Source organism: Tripterygium wilfordii, chromosome 12, assembly GCF_013401445.1.
Source record: "Tripterygium wilfordii isolate XIE 37 chromosome 12, ASM1340144v1, whole genome shotgun sequence".
Lineage (NCBI taxonomy): Eukaryota > Viridiplantae > Streptophyta > Magnoliopsida > Celastrales > Celastraceae > Tripterygium > Tripterygium wilfordii.
In genome coordinates, this window is record NC_052243.1 from 1,085,579 (window position 1) to 1,105,000 (window position 19,422).

Consider the following 19,422-nt stretch of genomic DNA (forward strand, 5'->3'; position numbering starts at 1 on the left):
GCATATTAAGTGAAGAGAGGTGAAAAATACTAATAAAAAAATCCATAGAAGTGACAAACTTGGAGCATTTTTAATAGCACGCAGAAAAGTACATATTTCACTCTGATTTGTCTTAACCATAAAGTTTCCTCCAGTTTGGTTAAAGGAAGAAAACCCTGAATGAACGGTTAGGTTGAAGCAAAGGTGAGAGAAAATTCAAGTGTTATATCCACTCTCGATTTTTATAAGTCCACACAAATGAAAGCCACTGCAATGTCATCGATAGAGATGTGCGGGCATCATTAAGAGATCCATAACAGTTGGCAAAAGCTTCTTTGAGATAATCAAAACTTATAGACCCCTTCAACAAAGGCACCATAATTTTTATTCGTGTTTTGCTTATCTCTCTTCTAAAATATTCGTATCCATTATCTTTAACCCCCACCTTCTGTTGTTTAGTCCAACAACTTTGTTGGTCAACAAGCTAGCACCGTATTAATGTCATCAACTAGTTGTGAATAGGTATTTCAGAAGTCAGAAATATCCATAACCAACAGATACAAGTATAACTCGTTCAAAGTTAGACGAATACTTCCCGTTAATTAATGGGTCAGATAATGGATACGAATATTTTATGGGTACGGGATGAGATTTCTCGCGTCGAGGAATACTAAAATGGGGTGAAAATTCTAACCCCAATCACCAATTCCGTCATGTTGACATCCTTAATTTTGAATACCGTGAATCTTGGCACGTGAGTCATAATGCGACCACGGGGTCAAGGAATGACTAGAACCAACAAAGTAACAACTTTCCACAATGGGCCACACCACAGTTTCACACGGGGCTCATGGGTCATGATATTAAAAAGTTCATAACTGGCCGTCACTCGAAAGGAAGAGAACGCGTGGAAGAAACAGAAGGAGAAGAACTGCAAATGAGAGTGGTATGGACTCTGGTGGTGGTGCTACTGCTAGGGACCATGCAGAGAAGGTGCGTTAATGGAGAGGAGTGGGCAGGAGACTATTCCAAGGTATCGGGGATCATAATCCCTGGTTTCGCTTCCACTCAGCTCAGAGCATGGTCGATCCTCGACTGCCCCTACTCTCCTCTCGATTTCAACCCTCTCGACTTAGTCTGGCTCGACTCTACCAAAGTACTCCCTCCCTCCCTCTCTCTCTGTTTCTCTCATGTTCATCAATATTGACTTCTTTTTTTATTTCAGTCGCTCCTGCTTCCTATTTACACTGCTTTTGTTTGGTTCCTGAGAGAATCCGGGAAGAAACGAAAGCATGATCTGTTTTGGATGGAGTTAATTCTGGTGTAATGAAATAGCTGAAGCATTATCTGCTATAGATGATGCTAATTCTCCTGTAACGAAATTCAGTGTCATTCCTTGTTTGAGATTTATTCTTACTGTGAAAGTTGCTATATAGACAGATTTCAAATAAATAGGTCCGCGCGGCGGCGCTAAAGCCAAATTTGTCCGATTCACTCTGCGAGAAGTTACTCTGGTAGCTAGAAATCGGCTGCCAAATGTTGTGACCTTAATTTGATTGGAGTATTGGACGAACTAGGCTATTTTTCTGGACTCGTGCGGGATGGGATTATTTTGGAGTAACTGTGGTCCCCTTGTTACATGTCATTATTAATTTCTTGTCTTTTTCCTAATCTTGTAATTAGCAGAATGTTAAACAAAATTATGCCAAATATTCTCGGTAATGGTTGATTAATCTGATGTTTAAGTGAGCATTCGTGTGAACTTGGCTTTCATCTTCATTTCAGCTTTTGTCTGCTGTAAACTGCTGGCTAAAATGCATGATGTTAGACCCTTACAATCAAACAGATCATTCTGAATGCAAGTCACGGCCAGACAGTGGTCTCTCTGCCATCACAGAACTTGATCCTGGTTATATAACAGGTCTTCTTTTGTTCCATCCTCTCTTTTGCTTTGACTGAAAAACTATATCTTTCAGAATGTTGCAAATGTATATATTGTGTCTTTTGATGTCATGCTCTGGTTTAAATGAACAAAATGCTTTTTGGGTTGCAGGACCTCTTTCTTCGGTATGGAAAGAATGGGTTAAATGGTGCATTGAATTTGGCATTGAGGCAAATGCAATTATGGCTGTCCCATATGATTGGAGGTTGCCGCCATCTGCGCTTGAGGAGCGCGACCTTTATTTTCACAAGCTAAAGTTTGTATACTTCCTGAGTATGCTTGGTGCCTATCATCATCATCATTGTTTATTATGTCATTCTGCTAAAAAAATCATCATCATTGTTGTTGTCATTATTAGATTACATATCTGGATACTTAGTGGACCCTTATTTGCTTGAAATTCTTTCTTGTAATATTCTTCATGGAGTTTACAACTCAACAATCACTAACTTTGTGATTTGTTAATATTTTCTATGGTTAACCATGGAAGGTGCTATTCCAAATGTTGAGTTGAGATGTAGGATTCTCCAACTGCTGTAGGACACAGAATTGTGATTTTCAAATTAATAAAGTGCCGGTTATGTCTTGCCTTCACTTTTGACGACTGAATGTCCAGAGTTCGGTTTTCACTTATTTTTTAACACTTTAAACTTTTGAAGTTGCCTGCTGACGAGTCAGCTGAAACCTTTAAGATACCTGAAGTAATTTGGTGGACTAATTAGCAACAAAGTTTGAGCTTGCACTTTTGGGAGAGAGACGTTGAAGGCGGTCGACATAGAAAGTCTAAATCAGTGAAATAGGGACTAGAACTGTCATGTATGTTTCCCCTTCTGATGTATATATGCACAAGCACAAATTTGAAGTTGCATGTATGCACTAATTTGAAAATCGAAAATTTGAGCTTTTCATTATGTTAGTGGTGGAAAGCTTACTTGATATTGATGATCACTAATAAAATAATGTGACTGTTCTGCCTTAACAATGTCTAATGTGGGTTGTTCATTCAGTGGTCTATTCAAGGGTTCCTAAACTTCCAATTGTTATTTTCCTTTTCACAGACTCACGTTTGAAACTGCCCTTAAACTTCGCGGCGGGCCATCATTAGTGTTTGCACATTCGATGGGGAATAACGTCTTTCGTTACTTTTTGGAGTGGTTAAAGCTTGAAATTGCTCCAAAACATTATATGCAATGGTTGGATGAACACATTCATGCCTATTTTGCTGTTGGTATGACTGGCTTGCATCAAAATTTGGAAAAATATGGATGCTTCTCATGGACTTATCTCATGTGTTTTGTTATTGTGTTGGTGTTTGTTCCAGGAGCTCCTCTTCTTGGTGCAATTGAGACAGTCAGAGCAACACTTTCAGGAAACACATTTGGTCTTCCTGTGTCTGAGGTTAACAATTTGTTTCCTTAATTTCAGAATATCGGTTTCCCTATGTTATTCTATCTGTGGAATGTACCCATCTTTTGACTCATTTAAGCTGTATTGAGCAGTTTTGTTGGAAGCAAGCGGCATGATTTGTTTTGGTGGTTGATGAGCTTCCACTGGTCCTTTCTTTTTATAACAAGTACCCATCTTTTGACTCATTTAAGCTGTCTTGAGTAGTTTTGTTGGAAGCAAGCAGCATGATTTGTTTTGGTGGTTGATGAGCTTTCCACTGGTCCTTTCTTTTTATAACGAGTACCACTTATGCTGACTTCGACCAGTGGAATACTCATCACCACCAAAACAACTTATTTTAAACCAATGGAATAAAGGACTGGCATAAGTCAACATTTATTTTGGTGGTTCACATATTTTAAACCAATATAATAAGCATCATAAGCTGTTTTAGGGGTTAGAAGCAAGCCTATTATTTTGGTGGCTCATGAATTTTTCACTCATTCTCCTTCTTGTTGCCTTAAGGCATCTATGTTGACTTATATTTCTAGATATAGATGCCTTATATTTCTAGATCAATGGATGTTATCTGGAACATAGACACCTTAAAGAATTTTACAAGACAAAAACAAGAAGTTTGATGCATCTTCATGCTTTTACTTAGTAGTAGGGTAACTTCGACTCAAAATCTTCTTGTTTGTTAATGCAGGATAGCTTTTGAGAAAAGACTTGTGTGTTTATTGACTTAGCGGAAACTCTAATTCATGCACATAGTGAAGAAAATCTAGCCAGCCATTAAATAATAACTTTGGGTGGAAATATTGAATGTCACTATGTTAATTGTCTTTGGACATGTGACTTCTGTTGATTTCCACATGTCATTAAAATATATGGACTGATATTTTTCTGCTTTTGGTTTTAATAAGTTACTTAGGTTTCCATGTAGTTGAAAAAGCTGAACTACGTCACACTTTGTGGACTTTAATTTCAATCACAAATAAAGCATCAATAGTAATCTACTTCACTGCCTATTGTTGTGAAAAGGTCATAATTATGTATAAACCTTATTCGAGGTTTCTTCATTCTAAGCCTTAGAGAACATTCAAGTGTTACGTAAAATTCACATCTCATTGCAATTTGTATTAGAATACAAATCATATTATAACATTGCAATTTGTATTAGAATACAAATCACATTATAACATGAATTTATTGCATATTTTTCCAAGGTACCAGGGAACAGCTCGATTGATGTTCAATTCTTTTGGTTCTTCACTATGGATGTTGCCATTTTCGAAGTATTGTAGGGCAGATAATACTTACTGGAAACATTTTTCTGGAGGTAGTAGGAAGGGTCATCACTCACATCAATGTGAGGAACAGGAATTCCAGTCAAACTACTCAGGGTGGCCAACAAATATTATCAACATTGAAATTCCTTCCACCCATGGTGAGGCTTTAAACTTAAATCTCGTTTGTATTCTTGGTACAATTGCATTACAGAAGAATCAAAGTAACAGTAAAGATATTTCAATTAAGATAAAACATAAATACTTCATTCATGGAAATAATTATGCAATGATGTAAATTCTAACGAGCCCTTTGTATTCCAGGATTATTCAATGCCTATCCATCAATTTCGGAAATAGCTGAGACCAACTTGTCTACCATGGAATGTGGACTGCCCACTCAGTTATCCTTCTCTGCTAGGGAAATAGCAGATGGGACCTTTTTCAAAGCAATAGAGGACTATGATTCAGATAGTCAGAGGTTGTTGTACCAATTGCAGAAGTGAGTACTTTCTTAATTGCTAAGGGAGCTTTTAGCCTTGCACTTTGTTACCACCACCCCCACCCCCACCCCCACCAAAGATAGAACGGGCAAGTTCCCCCATGACAAGTGAAATTCCAATCTATAAGAGAAACTTTGCAGTGACCTTCAAAACTTCAATAATTTCTTGAGGTATTACAACTTGATACATTTCACGCTGTTTTTTTGCATTAATGACCTATCTCCAGCTTAATATAGCTGTAAATGGACCACTTGTTTTTTGTCCCCTCAATTTCTTTCTCATACAAAACTTAATTGAAAATAATATATGGTAGAGAAAGTATAATACATTTCTGGCATCTCTTGTAATTGTAGCATAATGTAAGATACTCTCCACTGGCTTTATTCTATGATTTAGTTTCCTATTCTGCAAATATCATGAGTTTCAAAGTGGAATTAGCAGATTATCTAGGGTCACACTCATTTTTCCTTTTAGATTGAATGGGTCTATAATTGGGGTGGTTCAGCATTCTCTTTTTCATACGTAAACTGGTGAATTTACTGTAATGGTTTGACATTGATTGGAAGTATGCTCAAAAAAAGACAGGATCGTAGATGCTCTCTTTCCAATTGTTTAGTTTCTTGTTCTGCTTGACAACAGACTGACATTTTTGTTGTATTTTGTAATGCTTCTCTTGCTACCTACTTCATTGCACATTAAATGGCTCTGTCTTTACTTCTTACTTTCAATAAACCCAAGTCTTCAATCCTGTATTATCCAGGTCTTATCATGGTGATCCTGTGCTGAACCCCCTTACACCTTGGGATAGACCACCTATAAAAAATGTATTCTGCATCTATGGAATAGATTCAAAGACTGAGGTATGAGTGCATTCTCTTAGTTGATTTGCTATTTCTATTTTTCATGACTGGCCTTTTTTTGGTTAGATATAAATACTTTCCTAAACTAATGAATATTGTTTTTTTTTTGTCATTGTTGAAGCAACAAGTAACGCACGGGAATTTTTCATTTTTGGCTTTGATTTTTCATGTTGCATGTTGTCTAAATTTTTTGTGTGGCGGCTTTAATAATTTTTCTGATGTTTGAAAGATGTTATTGTATTGTGAATCCTTTTTTATAAAACTGATGCACTTGCACAATATTTTTAAAATATTGTGGTTTTATCTCTAAGAAATAATGGTGGAGCTTTTTTTATTGGAGTGAATTAATAGTAGTTAATGGCTTAATGCATTCATGTTTACTGTGTCAACTTTGGATAAATGTTTTGATTTCTTCAGAAATGAACCTTGATTCCCTGAATGGAACAACTCTTCATTATAGTTGTTATGTCTATCATAATTATGTCTGGGAAATTTGTATGACCTCCCTGCTCCATGTTCAGTTTCCTTCTTCCCACTGGAATCATTTTCTTCCTGGCAGGGAAAAAACATGTGTAATGCATGCTTACAATCATTTGCTTATGCACTGATCTTACTGTGTCACAGTTGAACAAGTTCTGGTTCAATAATTCAATCATGTAGTCACCTGTGTTTCTGATGCATAAATCATTATTCAATGATGGGTAGCATCATGAAATTTGACAATGTTTCCTCAAGGTTACCTAGCCACCAGACCCCCAGACCCATATCTCCCATGACACTTATGTATACTAAGTACTAACATACCCATATACACAGATATTATATAATTCCTCTTGTACATAATTTATCTATATGTTCCTGCAATGAGTAACAGGTATGTGCATCTAAATTTTGTTTCTTATGAATAGGAGATGATGGTTTTTGTATCTTGGCTCTGTAAAAACAGGTTGGTTACTATTTTGCACCAAATGGCAAGCCTTACCCCGATAATTGGATCATTACTGATGTCATTTATGAGATTGAAGGATCTCTATTCTCAAGGTAGGGTCCATCTATTATTCATTTGTAATTATGTTGAAAAAATATCTCTGCTTCCCCACCCCTGGAAACAACATGCATGCTTTGCCGGTATGCTTACTTTCAAATGAGATAAATGATATCATCTCCTGTAAACTGAGACCTCAATCTATATGTGGATACTACAATTCAAACAGCCAACTGTTGTCGTAATTATTACAATGTGTTGGTCGAGCCATGGGTGCTGAGAAGTAAGATGTACTTGAATTATATTTGATATCTTTTTTTACCATCCTAATAGGTCTGGGAATGTAGTTGAAGGGAATCCTGGTGCTGCAAGTGGAGACGAGACAGTAAGCTCAAGAAATCTAATCTGCTATAATGTTTACAATCATGGAACATATTCAAAATTTTGGACTGTGTTTTAGGTTGCATTTCATAGACAGGTATCCTTTACAAATATGTCATCACTTTCAGGTTTCATACAATTCTCTCTCTTGGTGCAAAAATTGGCTCGGACCAAAAGTGAACATAACAAGGGCCCCTCAGGTACTCTTTCAGTGCAATAGATAATATGTGTGTATTGCACTTTTATACTGTTCCTTGTGATATCTTACTTGTTTCAGTTGAACCCCATAAGCTGCCAATCTCAGTCATGACTGCTGGCAGAAGTAATTGCATCGTGCATCTCTCTGGTGCTGTTATATATACCAAAATTGCCCCAGTAGACTCCTATCAGGCAAACAGTTTATATCACAGTAGTGCTGGGTGATGTCTTGAAGTAAACTAGTAAACCAGATCAGATATTATTTTCCTTCAAAGATTCTGTCAAGTCTATGAAAGCCTTTAACCATTTAGGTATCTTATTCCTCGAAAAGTTTTGAGATCATTCGTGCATGTTTATTCTCAGATGCATGCATATATCCGATAGTGAAAATGAAGTGTACACCTAAAACCATTTATTTTAATGATCCTTTTGCCATAAGCAAACCTTGTTTACTAGCCTTATATCATTTAATAATTACATTCTATCAACAATGATACCTTTGTTTATCAGTTGATATCTTAGTAATTTGGTACATAATGGTATAATTAGCTCTACTCTGTTAATTAACCAAAACACGACCTTTTGTCTGAGAGTTTTCTTTATCTTCTTCTTGTTCCAAAATTGCAGCCAGAGCATGATGGTTCTGATGTACAAGTGAAATTGAATGTGGAACATCATCATGAAGAAGATATAGTTCCTAACATGACGAGGTCCCCAAGAGTGAAGTACATAACCTACTACGAAGATTCTGAAAGTATTCCAGGGAAGAGGACAGCAGTTTGGGAACTTGATAAAGGTGCGTGATACTTCATTTTGGATGTCCATCCAATGAGGCATGACATTCTAAAAACTTTTGTTTAAAGGTTGCATGCGTTGTTACTGGAGACCTGGTAGTCTGACTAATTATGGATCGAATCCAACTGGTTTTTTGGAACATTCAAAAATCGTACAGTTTGGGGAAGTGTATCAGCAACTTAAAATCTTAAGGGAACTTGAACCTATGAATCAATAGTATCTTTTGGCTTGGGAAGCATCCTTTTTTTTAGAATTAGCTCATGTTATTTGCTTATAAACTCCTGTGTATTGGGGGAATAGGAGTCAGAGTGAAGGTGAAATCATAAATTGGAAATAAGCACTTTGCTACTCATTATTTTTCCATGATCTCTTATGATAAGATTCAACCAATCTTAATTCATGATTATTTTTTTTGGGGATACTGATTAGTCATCATACATTTCCATGGCAAAGGATTGATTTCTCAAGAGTTTCTAAGAAGCATCAACAGTAAACATTAAATTGACTCTATCTTAATGTAGCAAATCACAGGAACATTGTTAGATCTCCAGTTTTAATGCGGGAGTTGTGGCTTCAGATGTGGCATGATATCCATCCTGATGCAAAATCGAAGTTTGTTACAAAAGGTGAATCTTGCTTGCATATGGTTTCATTTTTCTGTAATTACCTTAACAATACTCACATATAGTATTGTGGGATAGCCAAACGTGGTCCTTTGCGGGAGGAAGACTGCTATTGGGATTATGGAAAAGCTCGCTGTGCATGGCCTGAGTACTGTGAATATAGGTAAAATCTTTCTTTTGTGACATATTTAGTTCTTTTGTGATGTTAAGGTTTTATATTTGAATTGATACTGGATGTGTGGAGATGCAGGTATGTTTTTGGGGATGTTCACTTGGGACAGAGCTGTAGGTTAAAGAATTCTTCAGCTGATCTGCTCTTGCATTATCTTTAGATTACAAGGTACTGACATTATTCTTCATTTTCTCGATCTAACTAAATTGTTGCAACAATGGAATTGGAAAATTCGATTAAATTTATAGACATTAGTTGGAAATGAAATGCGGCAATGTTTCATTTTTCTGAGCAATACCAACCATCCATTCGATATAATTATTTTAATGTCTATCAACTATCTCACCCTTAGTCATCACGCTGTTCAAATTTCATTTTCTCCCTTTGGACAAGGCTTGTTCAAGTTAGGGAGCATTGTTCTGTGAAAAGGTTGGAATCACAAAGAATAGTAGTGATGAAAGCTCATATTAGAAGTCACCGATGATTTAGGTTTACTTTGAAACATCCAAACAGAGAAGATAGAATTTCACTTTCTTTACCCCCAGCCCTATGACTCGATGTTCCTTCAATCTCCCAATCACATAATAATGGGCATGGTGCCCCAATGTTTTGTCTTCATCGTCACTTCGTAGGAGTTCTTATATAAAATGTTTGGTCAGTGTTGTTATCTGACAGTTATTTCCATAGTTAAAAATATTTATTTCAATTTTGCTTGTTCAGCTGCTGCCATTCTTAAGGAAGGAGGGTTTAATAGCCGAATATTCTCAGTCATTGTTGCTGTTACTGGATTCAGTTGTTTGACTTGCAGAAAATGTCTTATCTCTGGTGCATAGAAGTAGTCCATATAGAGTTCAATACATTGATCAATCAAAGAGAGATTCAACCACCATATAGGTGGTTATCATCTCGTCCGTCATGCTTGATCAATGTCTTTAACTCTGATGGGTGTAACACATAACCATATGATAATCCACGACCATTAGATGAAGCAGATTCATTTCCTCATATGTTAGTCACCTTGTCGCTGATGTATGCTACTCGAGGACTGTACGTAAGATGTGATTTGAAGTTTTACATTTCAGAAATGAGTAGTCTTAACAGTTCATGTGGACAATGATAGACGTGATGAAGTGTGAAAATAAGTTAAAAGGTGAAGTCTACCTTACTGTGTCGATTGTCCTGAATATGTAATTTTTGCAGATAGGTTTTGTCCCCATTTTTGGGGTCAGAGGGTACGAGGCTCCTTGTGCAATTGAGTGACTTTGGACATAAAGGTGATAAATTGGGCGATGATTAGTTTGTTATCACAGTGAACAGGTTTAGTGAAAAATTGATTCCATTTTTCCTTGTATGACAAGATGCATGTTTACTTGATTGTTTAATGATGAGCATCCCACTAACTACTTTCATTTGGTGATACCTCGACAGTCTAGTTCCCATATCTTTTTGGGCTCAAACTATATGGACCTGCGAGGTCCCTCATTCTTTCCTGGAGCAATATTCATGTAGTCACAACCCCGGGATGGGCCCACATGAAAAATATTGTGCACAATGCACGAGGCTGGGTTCGATGATTGGGGCGAACTTCTTTGAAAAAGTTCGGCCCATGCATAAGTATATTTTAAAAAATAAATGTTCAAAACTTCCGAAATTAAGATCAGGCCAATTTTAAAACCCGGACCCAATCCACGGCCTTAAATGGCTGCCCAAACACATACTTTTATTGGGCCAGCAGGGTTTCTGGCCTTCATGACCTGCTCAATTCATTCAGACACCTTGAAGTTGGATTTTATGGCATAAACACCCCTGCAAGAGTTGAAATTAACACATGATACGGCTGTGTTCGCAGAACTTTGCAATTATCAATCTGCCCATTGCAATTTGAGCCATAAAAGACTGATTCAGAGTAAACAAGTTGAAGTTTATATCAAAGCCAAGAGCAGTCTTGTCAACAAAATGGCCTCAGGACATGGTTTGCAGAACAATGGAGGAAAATGAAAAATGAATATGGCAATGATAAGTACTCTGATTTCACTTGGCTATCTCCCCTTTTTTATCTCAAAGGAGTATCGAAGCTCTATATGACATCGTTTGTCATCATCTTCAAACTGCAAGAAGGAAAAAAGAGCCAACAAACATATATCAAAACTACTGCAATAAGATGCGGAGAAAATTCAAGTCAAATTTGTATATGGTATCAGCATCTCCCCTCTAGGCTGCAATCAAGGAAAGAGAACGTGTATTTCTTTATAAAGAAGCTTCTTTTCAGTCTAACAAGCAACAAAAATTCAAAATACAGAACTGACCAGTAAAAAACAGCATTCAAATATTTGGGCACACATCGGGGTAAGTCATATTCTCATAAACTCGTATAGCCGAACCCAAAAATTGCTCGGATGATGATGATGATTGGGGCAATTCAGAATGTTCAAATCGATACTGAAAAATATAATGTTTTCCAATTCACATCAAGGTCAATAAATTATTAGCAGAACTTGGCGGGTGGTGCCTTGGTTTTGCCATGTATATGTTGGTTTCTCCACAGCAACGAAAGGATGTCACCCTCGAAAAAGGTTATTACAAGCTTAGTATTGGCGCCAGATTATGCACAAACCAATAGCATTGGCCACCAGAAATGACAATGCGATATTTTCTTCAGATGAATTAGTAACTTGATTAACCACATAGGTAACTAGTACAACACCGTGAAAAGGAAAAATGAAACATGCATCTATATATTTTTGAACAGTATATAAACCAGAAAATACATGACAATGAAACCACAGATAAAGAAAATGAGCGATCAAATGAAGAAAAATGTAGAAAGTGGGTGAACTATATCAGAAAGATTTTAGTCATAAATCGAGTAATGAATATATCCACTGATTTTCAATCCATTTCACTTTGAGACTTTAAGAGAATTTACATACTAGAATATCGTCTGATATAGGAAACCTAGCCAAACAGGTCAAAAATTAATGAACAGTATGCAAGTTAGATATGTTGCCAAAATATACAGATTCTATAACAAAGCCAGAGTAGTAAAAAAGTAATATTTAGCACACTTGTATTTTCACAAACCTTAAGCCTCGCTGAATAATTTCCCCTTGCCAGAGCGCCAGAGGGAGTTGTCTCCTCTTCCAACAAATGCACATATCGTTCCCTCTGAGGTGCAAAAGTGCCCAGCATTCCTTTGCTTTGGTCAACTGAAACGAACAACAGACAACAATTACCAGGCAGTAGCTTTACCTTGAATATAAAATCTCTTTGCGGATATGAGACTCTTAAAGGCTAAATGTTGCAAAGAAGGGGAAGACAAAATATGCACCTTGGAGTCCCCCCTTCCATACAGAGTTGGAGTAGGTCAAGCCAGAAACAATGTTGTGGAGAACGCTGAATGTCAGCTTGAGCTGATACCGAGATCCCTCCCTGAGGGTAAAAAGGACACTACCGCTCTGATTTTCATTTATAGGCAACGGAGTAATAATTTCACCAAAGTCGTCGGAAATAATGCTTATGCTGTGGAACTTGACCTCAGGTTCCATTTGTTCTGAGAAAAGAAAAATATGAACTTTTTAAACAGCAAATTTTGAGATACTGAGTCAACCAGAATAAACTTTTTCATTACACAAACCATTCAAATCGCCTTCTAAGCAACCAAGTAGCTTCTCTTTCCACCTCCTTAAGCTGTCATCTTCCTGCAAAGCACATTTTACTTCCAGATGTAAGATGTGAGAATCCACCAATGCTTATATTCGGCATGGAGATAGGCACACAAATTTGTATTTTATGGCATTCAAACTACAGAATCATCTAGAGGAGTAGTAATTATTTATGTCACCTCACCCAATAAAAGGTGTAGTATTCAATATGACATCATGAAAGTGCCAAATAAAGTCAAAATTACCGTCTGAGCTAAAATGTCAGTTTCCCTTCAAGAATGCATCGACACGAATACCTTTTTATATGTGCAATAAGTATAGTTAAAATATTGTTATTGAGTAACTCTTAAGTACTATAAGAACGGCAAAACCCTAACTGAGCATGCCCACAAACACACTTGCGCATTTGTACTTCCTTGGTAAACTACAGTGGTATCGTAAGGTGGGGTTTTCAATGTGAATTAGTAGTGTTTGTGTGTCTCTATAGATATAGATATAGTAGCGCACTGTATTGTCATGATTTTGCTATTGAAATGTAAAGAGACTTCTTTAGGGTTACAGTCCATGTTTGAGGACCGATTTTGTTGCACCAGTTAAAATGAAGAGCAGAATGTGGTCAACCATCACAAATTAGTGGTATCTAATATTTTTGCCTCCCATTCTCTATCTTTTTCCCTAACTTTCTGGGGAAACAAACAGAAAACAAAGAACACAATGAGGGTTTTAAACCCTTCTATGCTAGTTTCAAAATCATTGAAAAACCTAATACCCATCTAGAACTTGATATAAAATCGCCCGTAAAACTTGAAATGAAATCAAGAACAGCACAAATTTAACAGGAAAAAGAAAAGAAAAGCAAAGACCTTGTCTTTCTCAATCTGCTCTTTGAGAGAAAGCAGAGGCCCAGGAACAAATCCAGCAGCAGCAACATCATCATCATCGTCACTCTCCTCCTCATCAACATCGATTTCATGATCATGGGGTTCCTCAGTCCGCTTCGTTTCTTCGTTCTCATCACCAAAGACACCACCTTTCGATGGTCCTGCTTCTGCTCCCTTCCTGCTCTCCATCTCTCTCGCTCTGTTTCACAAATCGAATAGTGGGAACAGGGAACCAGTTTTAATTACCAAGTCCTCAAATAACAAAAAAAGAAGAAGAATTTTTTTTCTAGGCTTCAGATAATAACAAAAAGAAAAATAAAACATTCACGTTTCCTTGTCTCTCTCGCGCGTTTACAGAGGTCCTCAGAGTTTGTTTGTTTTGTCTGTCTTCTTCTTGTCTTTATTTCATGCTGAGCTTTTGTCGGCGATAAAGTGTACACACCGATAGTCCCGAAATATTTTTATTTCATTATTATAAATTATTTCCAGCTTTTTTTCCCTGAAAAAATAAAGGCAAAACTGGAAAACAATATTAATATATAATAGAAATTATATCATTTCTAATGAAACTTTTGCTAAGCAAAAGATTTGGTACGTTAGTAAAAGTTCAAACGTGTAAAAAAATCTAGTCACTTAATGTTTGGAAAATTTTCAATATAAGCGTTGGGACAGATTTTTCACTATTCAAACTTTAAACATGTTGATGTGATATAAAAAAATCAATGTAATTGTATGGATTTTAACCATGTGATAATGATAATAGAATCTTAAAAAGATAAGAATTCATGATCATAAACCTCTTAATCTTCATTAACCAAAAACGCAATCATATTTTATGACACGATAGTGATTAGACAGACCGAATAGTGAAAAATCTATCAAGTGCTAAATTAAATCGATTTCAAATATTAATTTGAATCGTTAAAACTTTGAGCGACCTGGTTGAAATTAGTTATGAAAAGTTATACAAACCTAAAGTTTACCTTATTTGATAAAGCTAGAGAATGTGCATTTCTCGTGACAATCCTTTAATGGGATTTTATTATTGAAAAGGAAGATTCCAACTCCACATGCACCATAATAACTCTTTTTCATTTAATTCGTGCATATCTTCTTCAAAATTATTCAACCAAAACAAATGGGCTTGGGCTTGGCCATTTTCACGGCCCATTAGTGACTTTGGGCCATTCAATGGCATACATTAGACTATATCGCTCACATAGAATTATACTTTCCCGGTGTATATCTCAGTGGTTTTTTTTTTTTTTTGGGCCAAATATCTCAAATGAAATCGTGTGCGTCCATATCAACATTTGGAATAGTTGGATGCCTGGATCCATAAGAATATTGCTTTTCAACCGTTGGAGCGTTTATGCTTTTAATGTACACAAAACTTCTCTCTTTTTATTGCCATTCCATCAAACTACTACAATTCAGAAATTTCCTAGTAAAACAGATGACAGAAGATCTGGGTTTACTGTGTCATCTGAAGGGTTCAACTGGTGCCGACTCCTCGAGAACCATGGCAGCCTCAAAGCAGTCGGCAGCCTCTAACAATGACATTGTCGTACCCTCGTCTTTGTAAAGCAGGCCAAGATTATACCAAGTGGAGTGGTTAGTTCTGTCAAGCTGCAAAGCTCTCACAAGAAAGCTCCTGGCGATAGCATTTGATCGGTTACCAAGCTTTCTGAGAACCACAGCTGTGGATATCAAGCTGGGGACGTGGTCTGGATCGATATCCAGAGCACTTCGATAGGAGATTAAAGCATCTTTGTATTTGTACTGACCCTTTGCTTCATGTATCGAACCTGTGATAATCAATGAATTTCAAATAAGATTAACTCAGGTTTTGGACTAAAACAATGACACAGTAATATAATCATGAACAAGACGGCGAACGAGTGGATGTCATGAGAAGCGGAATGGGTATTCACTTGGCTCTCTCTCTATTTCAAGTCTATATCTTCTATCCTTGAGAGTATATTACACACAAAATAGACTATTGACCTTGTACAATTCGAAGAACTAAAATAGAATAAAGGGCAAAAAAAATTCAATCAAAACAAAAGACCATTAACTAGCAGTTTATATCCAGAAATTGATTGGCGGAAGACATATCCTCGGAGATATGAAAACTTACCAATAGCGTGATGTCTAGAAGCAGAATAAGAACTGATACGATTAGACATGGAAAGACAACCCTCAGCATCATGCCACTGAGACAAGCTTATATAGAGATAAGCTAGATCATGCCAAACTTCCAATTCCAAGTTTCTAGCACTGACGATGCTATCCTATCATCACAAGGTGAAACTCAGTAAAAGTTATTTATCAAAAAACATTACTCGGAAAAGTAAATTGAGAGGAAAAAGGAAAGCTTTTTTCCTGTTCTCTCTTTCCTTTTCTTTTTAAATGCATTAAAGAGACTAAAGATTAAGAATTTTCCACATTTTCTAAGATAAAGACATCACCTCCACAATTTTGTTTCAATTTTTTCTTATTCTTACCCCCAAAATTGGTATCCTCTAGGCATTCTTTATCTTATGCGAGAGGGAGTCCTCATTTGATATATACTTCTAGGGTCAAAGGCACCGCACAAAGCTCCCACCAACACTGTAGGGTTTTCAGGGTTAGGGAAAAGCAGATGTGTGCAACCTTATACCCTTCATTCATCTTAAACATACTCCAAAGGGAAAAGAGTAGGATCCAGCTTTCGAAGCAATAGTCATTACGATGGAAGCAAAAAAATATGACTAACAGCAGGGAAAGGGGCGAATGCACACATTTCAGGGGCAAAATCCATTTCAGATTCAAATGAAGCTAATAAAGCATAAAATTTTAGTAAAAGACCTGGCGATGCTCCTTCCCATAACCAAAGCTTTTACTCTCAACTTGTAGATCAGCAAGAAGTTGAGTATATGTCTTGGTGGCACCGTCTAAATGACCCTCTGCAATTTGAAGTTTAGCTTTCGTTCGCAACAAGCCTCCTTGCTCCCATTTCCCCGTCTGATCCAAAGCAGCATCTACAATAGTTACTGCATCTACAAATCGCTTCTGTGCTGATAATATTCGAGCTAATAGTAGCCAACCTTTCACATTAGAACCAGCTTCTACTTTTACCAAGCACTTTGCATAATAGAGTGCAGCATCTAACTTTCTCTGCTCCGCATTTTCAACACTGAGATGGTAAAGAATATTTGGGTCCCTTGTTTTCAACACCCTCTCAGCTAATTCCAAGGCCTGAAGTGCCTTGTATTGCCTTGTGACCCGCTCAGAATCAGAAATAGCTGATTTAGAATGAGCTGAAAGTGAAACACCCAATAGATAATGAGCACTACTTTCCAATTGGTCACATCCACCCATCAAGCTTTCAAGGGCTCTGCGTGCATAACCAGTGCCTTCTTCTGCATGATTAGGAATTTCCCCACATATCTTTGATGCCATTAATAAAGCTTCGACATTATTTGGATTCTCTCTGTTTCTAAACAATTTCCTAAGTAGATTCAAAGCAACCAAACCATCATTAGCTCCATAATAACATAGGGCTAGAAGGAGATACCTTTCTCTCTCATCAAGAATCTCAGGAACCAACCCTTCGACTTGAATGGCTAAGGCTCTTAAATCCCCTGACACTGAGAGAGCGAAAGAAAGGTGATCCAAGATTGACCGATCCCACTGAATTCTTTTAAGAGAAACCTTTCTCAGTATAATCATTAGCAGGAGTATAGCTTCTTCTATATTATTCCTAGGTACAAACGAACTGTCCATTTGGGAGCGGAGGTTCGGTGGCCTTGCTTCATCCCCATTGTAGAGGAGAAAAACGGCAAATTCCTTTTGAATCTTTGCAGTGGTCACTCCGTCAAGGTTCCAATTATGGAGAAGGGCCCTTCGATATGAAACAATGGCTTCCCTTGGAGCATCTGCAAGTTTCCATAGTTCCGGAAGCAGCTCGACAGCCTTGCTTAGGGTCTCCCGTAATTTATAGTCCACACCAAAGTTTTCAGGCAACCCTTCCGGTGATGAAGATTCAACAATGTCCAGAATAAGTTTGCAAGATTGAGCAGCTTCTGCAAGAATGATTAAGAATTCATTAGCCATTTAATGAGAGTTTAGTTTTCATTTATAACGTTGATTCCTATTCTGTTTTTTTCCTTCTCCTTATTAGTGAAACACATATGAGGTTGTCAAGGGAAAGCAATATCCTTAAAGGGTATTCCGGTTCTCTTTACTGAGCTATCTGATGATAAAGATCTTTATTTCCTTCTACCATTACACTGCAAAACCATGAAAATACAAATCATAAAGCATAAATGAGGCTTTGCAACAAGAATCGGGTGATATAAATGCACAAAGATCTATACTCTATCCAAACACCTAGCATTTTTTTTTTCCTTTATTAGCATAAAAACCATAATAATTAATGAGCAGACAAGGCCTAAACAATGTGTAATTGGAAGTGCAACCTCCCAGAGCTTATAGCACAGATATAACGTCTGTGAATTAGCACATAGAAAACACCTTTAAACCTCCCAAGCCCTTGCAATGACTTTGCTCTGAGAAAGATTGCTTCCAAAAGCAAAATGACGGAGTGGATGGACAATGGTGGCATAGCATGATTTTGTGAATGTCTTCTATGACCTTCTACTCTCCTGGAAAGTGTAAGTTTTATCTTGGGAGTTATTGCAGCAATGTCTATTCCTTCAAAAACTTGCAGAGCAGCCTCAAAATTTCCTTTTTGATATTCAATTCTACCTAACAATGCTCTAGCTTCCTGCAAATTCCATACACATTAGTCAAACAAAAAAATTATATTGTTTCAGTATATAAGCAAATTTCAGAGCTAAACTTGAAGCTTGATTTCCATGATAAGGAAAAAAATTAAAGCTCAATGAAACAAACCTCATAGTTCAGGGAACCACGCTCACGTAGAGATATTTCAGCTTCTTCTATATTGGTGGCATCTAGCTTCTGGTCAGCCTCGCCAGGTTTAGAGGATAACCCACTCACTGCATAATCCTTGGTCGCAAGAGATTCAGAGGAAGAAATCATTTCATCATCTGCCCTTAATTGCTCTCCTGAGCATAGACACTTCATTATCTTTCTCAAATCCCCCCTGATCCCACCTCTTCTTTGCCCTCTTATTCGAACTTTACTCTTCATACTGCTTTGCCACACTCAAACATCTATACAACTCCCCAAAAAACAACAACAACAATAACTAACGATCACAATAATTTATAAATTCAACTTAAAGCATCAATGCTGCAATGTTCCCAACTACAAAACTCATCAAATGATGTTATGTTGATACGTTATAAGAAGAAGCCAGATGGACAAAAAGATAAAAATTTCAAGCAATAGAACAGGAAACAAATTGAGAGAATCAACCAAAATGAAAGATAAAGATCAGACTTTTAGAATAATTTCAGCGCAGAATCCGAGTTCATCATACAAAACCCCCAAAAGTAACCGATCAAAACCAAAACCCATCAACAGTACGAACAAAACTACTTGAATTCCCACTAATACCATCGAATTTCAACCCCAACAACCCAGCCTGTAAGCAACCCTCCAACACAAAACCCCAAATAACCATTAAAAGTCTGCAAATTCAAGAAAAAGAACCCTCAATTGAAATCAAAAAACAATGCAACCCAAGTCACGACTATGAAACATGATATGTATATATATATAACAGAAAGAGCTCACCTTTGGTTTTTCCAAAAAGAAAAGCAGAGACAGAAAGCCCAAAAGACATCGCAAGCA

General features: G+C 37.0%; 3 protein-coding genes across 6 annotated transcripts in view; 1 reads left to right on the forward strand and 2 right to left on the reverse strand.

The window, feature by feature from the left end:
* The first annotated feature begins 805 nt into the window (after positions 1–805).
* On the forward strand, positions 806–10,519 carry LOC120010904 (phospholipid--sterol O-acyltransferase-like). 4 transcript variants are annotated; one of them, XM_038861820.1, is made up of 16 exons: positions 806–1,135; positions 1,765–1,900; positions 2,033–2,177; positions 2,980–3,149; positions 3,243–3,319; positions 4,544–4,757; positions 4,921–5,098; positions 5,860–5,959; positions 6,906–7,000; positions 7,278–7,329; positions 7,454–7,525; positions 8,151–8,319; positions 8,840–8,944; positions 9,020–9,104; positions 9,192–9,281; positions 10,314–10,519. In XM_038861820.1, exons 1-15 carry the CDS (start codon positions 830–832, stop codon positions 9,271–9,273), a joined length of 1,986 nt encoding a protein of 661 aa, XP_038717748.1. In that variant the 5' UTR covers positions 806–829; the 3' UTR covers positions 9,274–9,281; positions 10,314–10,519. The 4 variants fall into 4 exon arrangements, 3 of the variants coding, with proteins under 3 accessions (XP_038717748.1, XP_038717749.1, XP_038717747.1); XM_038861821.1 differs by having other exon boundaries at positions 4,544–4,758; positions 4,925–5,098; positions 9,834–10,487; XM_038861819.1 differs by having other exon boundaries at positions 9,834–10,487.
* Positions 10,520–10,972: 453 nt separating this feature from the next.
* LOC120010905 (rho GDP-dissociation inhibitor 1-like) lies at positions 10,973–14,025 on the reverse strand. Its single transcript, XM_038861822.1, has 6 exons — positions 13,985–14,025; positions 13,639–13,855; positions 12,748–12,811; positions 12,442–12,663; positions 12,195–12,319; positions 10,973–11,221 (listed from the first exon to the last, which is right to left on the reverse strand). The coding sequence occupies exons 2-6, from the start codon at positions 13,843–13,845 to the stop codon at positions 11,153–11,155; spliced, it is 687 nt and encodes a 228-aa protein (XP_038717750.1). The 5' UTR covers positions 13,846–13,855; positions 13,985–14,025; the 3' UTR covers positions 10,973–11,152.
* Positions 14,026–14,989: 964 nt separating this feature from the next.
* LOC120011467 (protein NPGR2-like) overlaps positions 14,990–19,422 on the reverse strand; it is a 4,708-nt gene continuing 275 nt past the window's right edge. The window contains exons 1-6 of the mRNA XM_038862589.1: positions 19,366–19,422; positions 18,556–18,839; positions 18,175–18,427; positions 16,507–17,723; positions 15,797–15,950; positions 14,990–15,464 (exon numbers count right to left, since the gene is read on the reverse strand). The exon at positions 19,366–19,422 is cut by the window's right edge and continues 275 nt beyond it. Of these exons, the coding sequence (XP_038718517.1) occupies positions 15,139–15,464; positions 15,797–15,950; positions 16,507–17,723; positions 18,175–18,427; positions 18,556–18,816 (2,211 nt within the window). The 5' untranslated portion in view covers positions 18,817–18,839; positions 19,366–19,422 and the 3' untranslated portion in view covers positions 14,990–15,138. The remainder of the gene's footprint in view (positions 15,465–15,796; positions 15,951–16,506; positions 17,724–18,174; positions 18,428–18,555; positions 18,840–19,365) is intronic.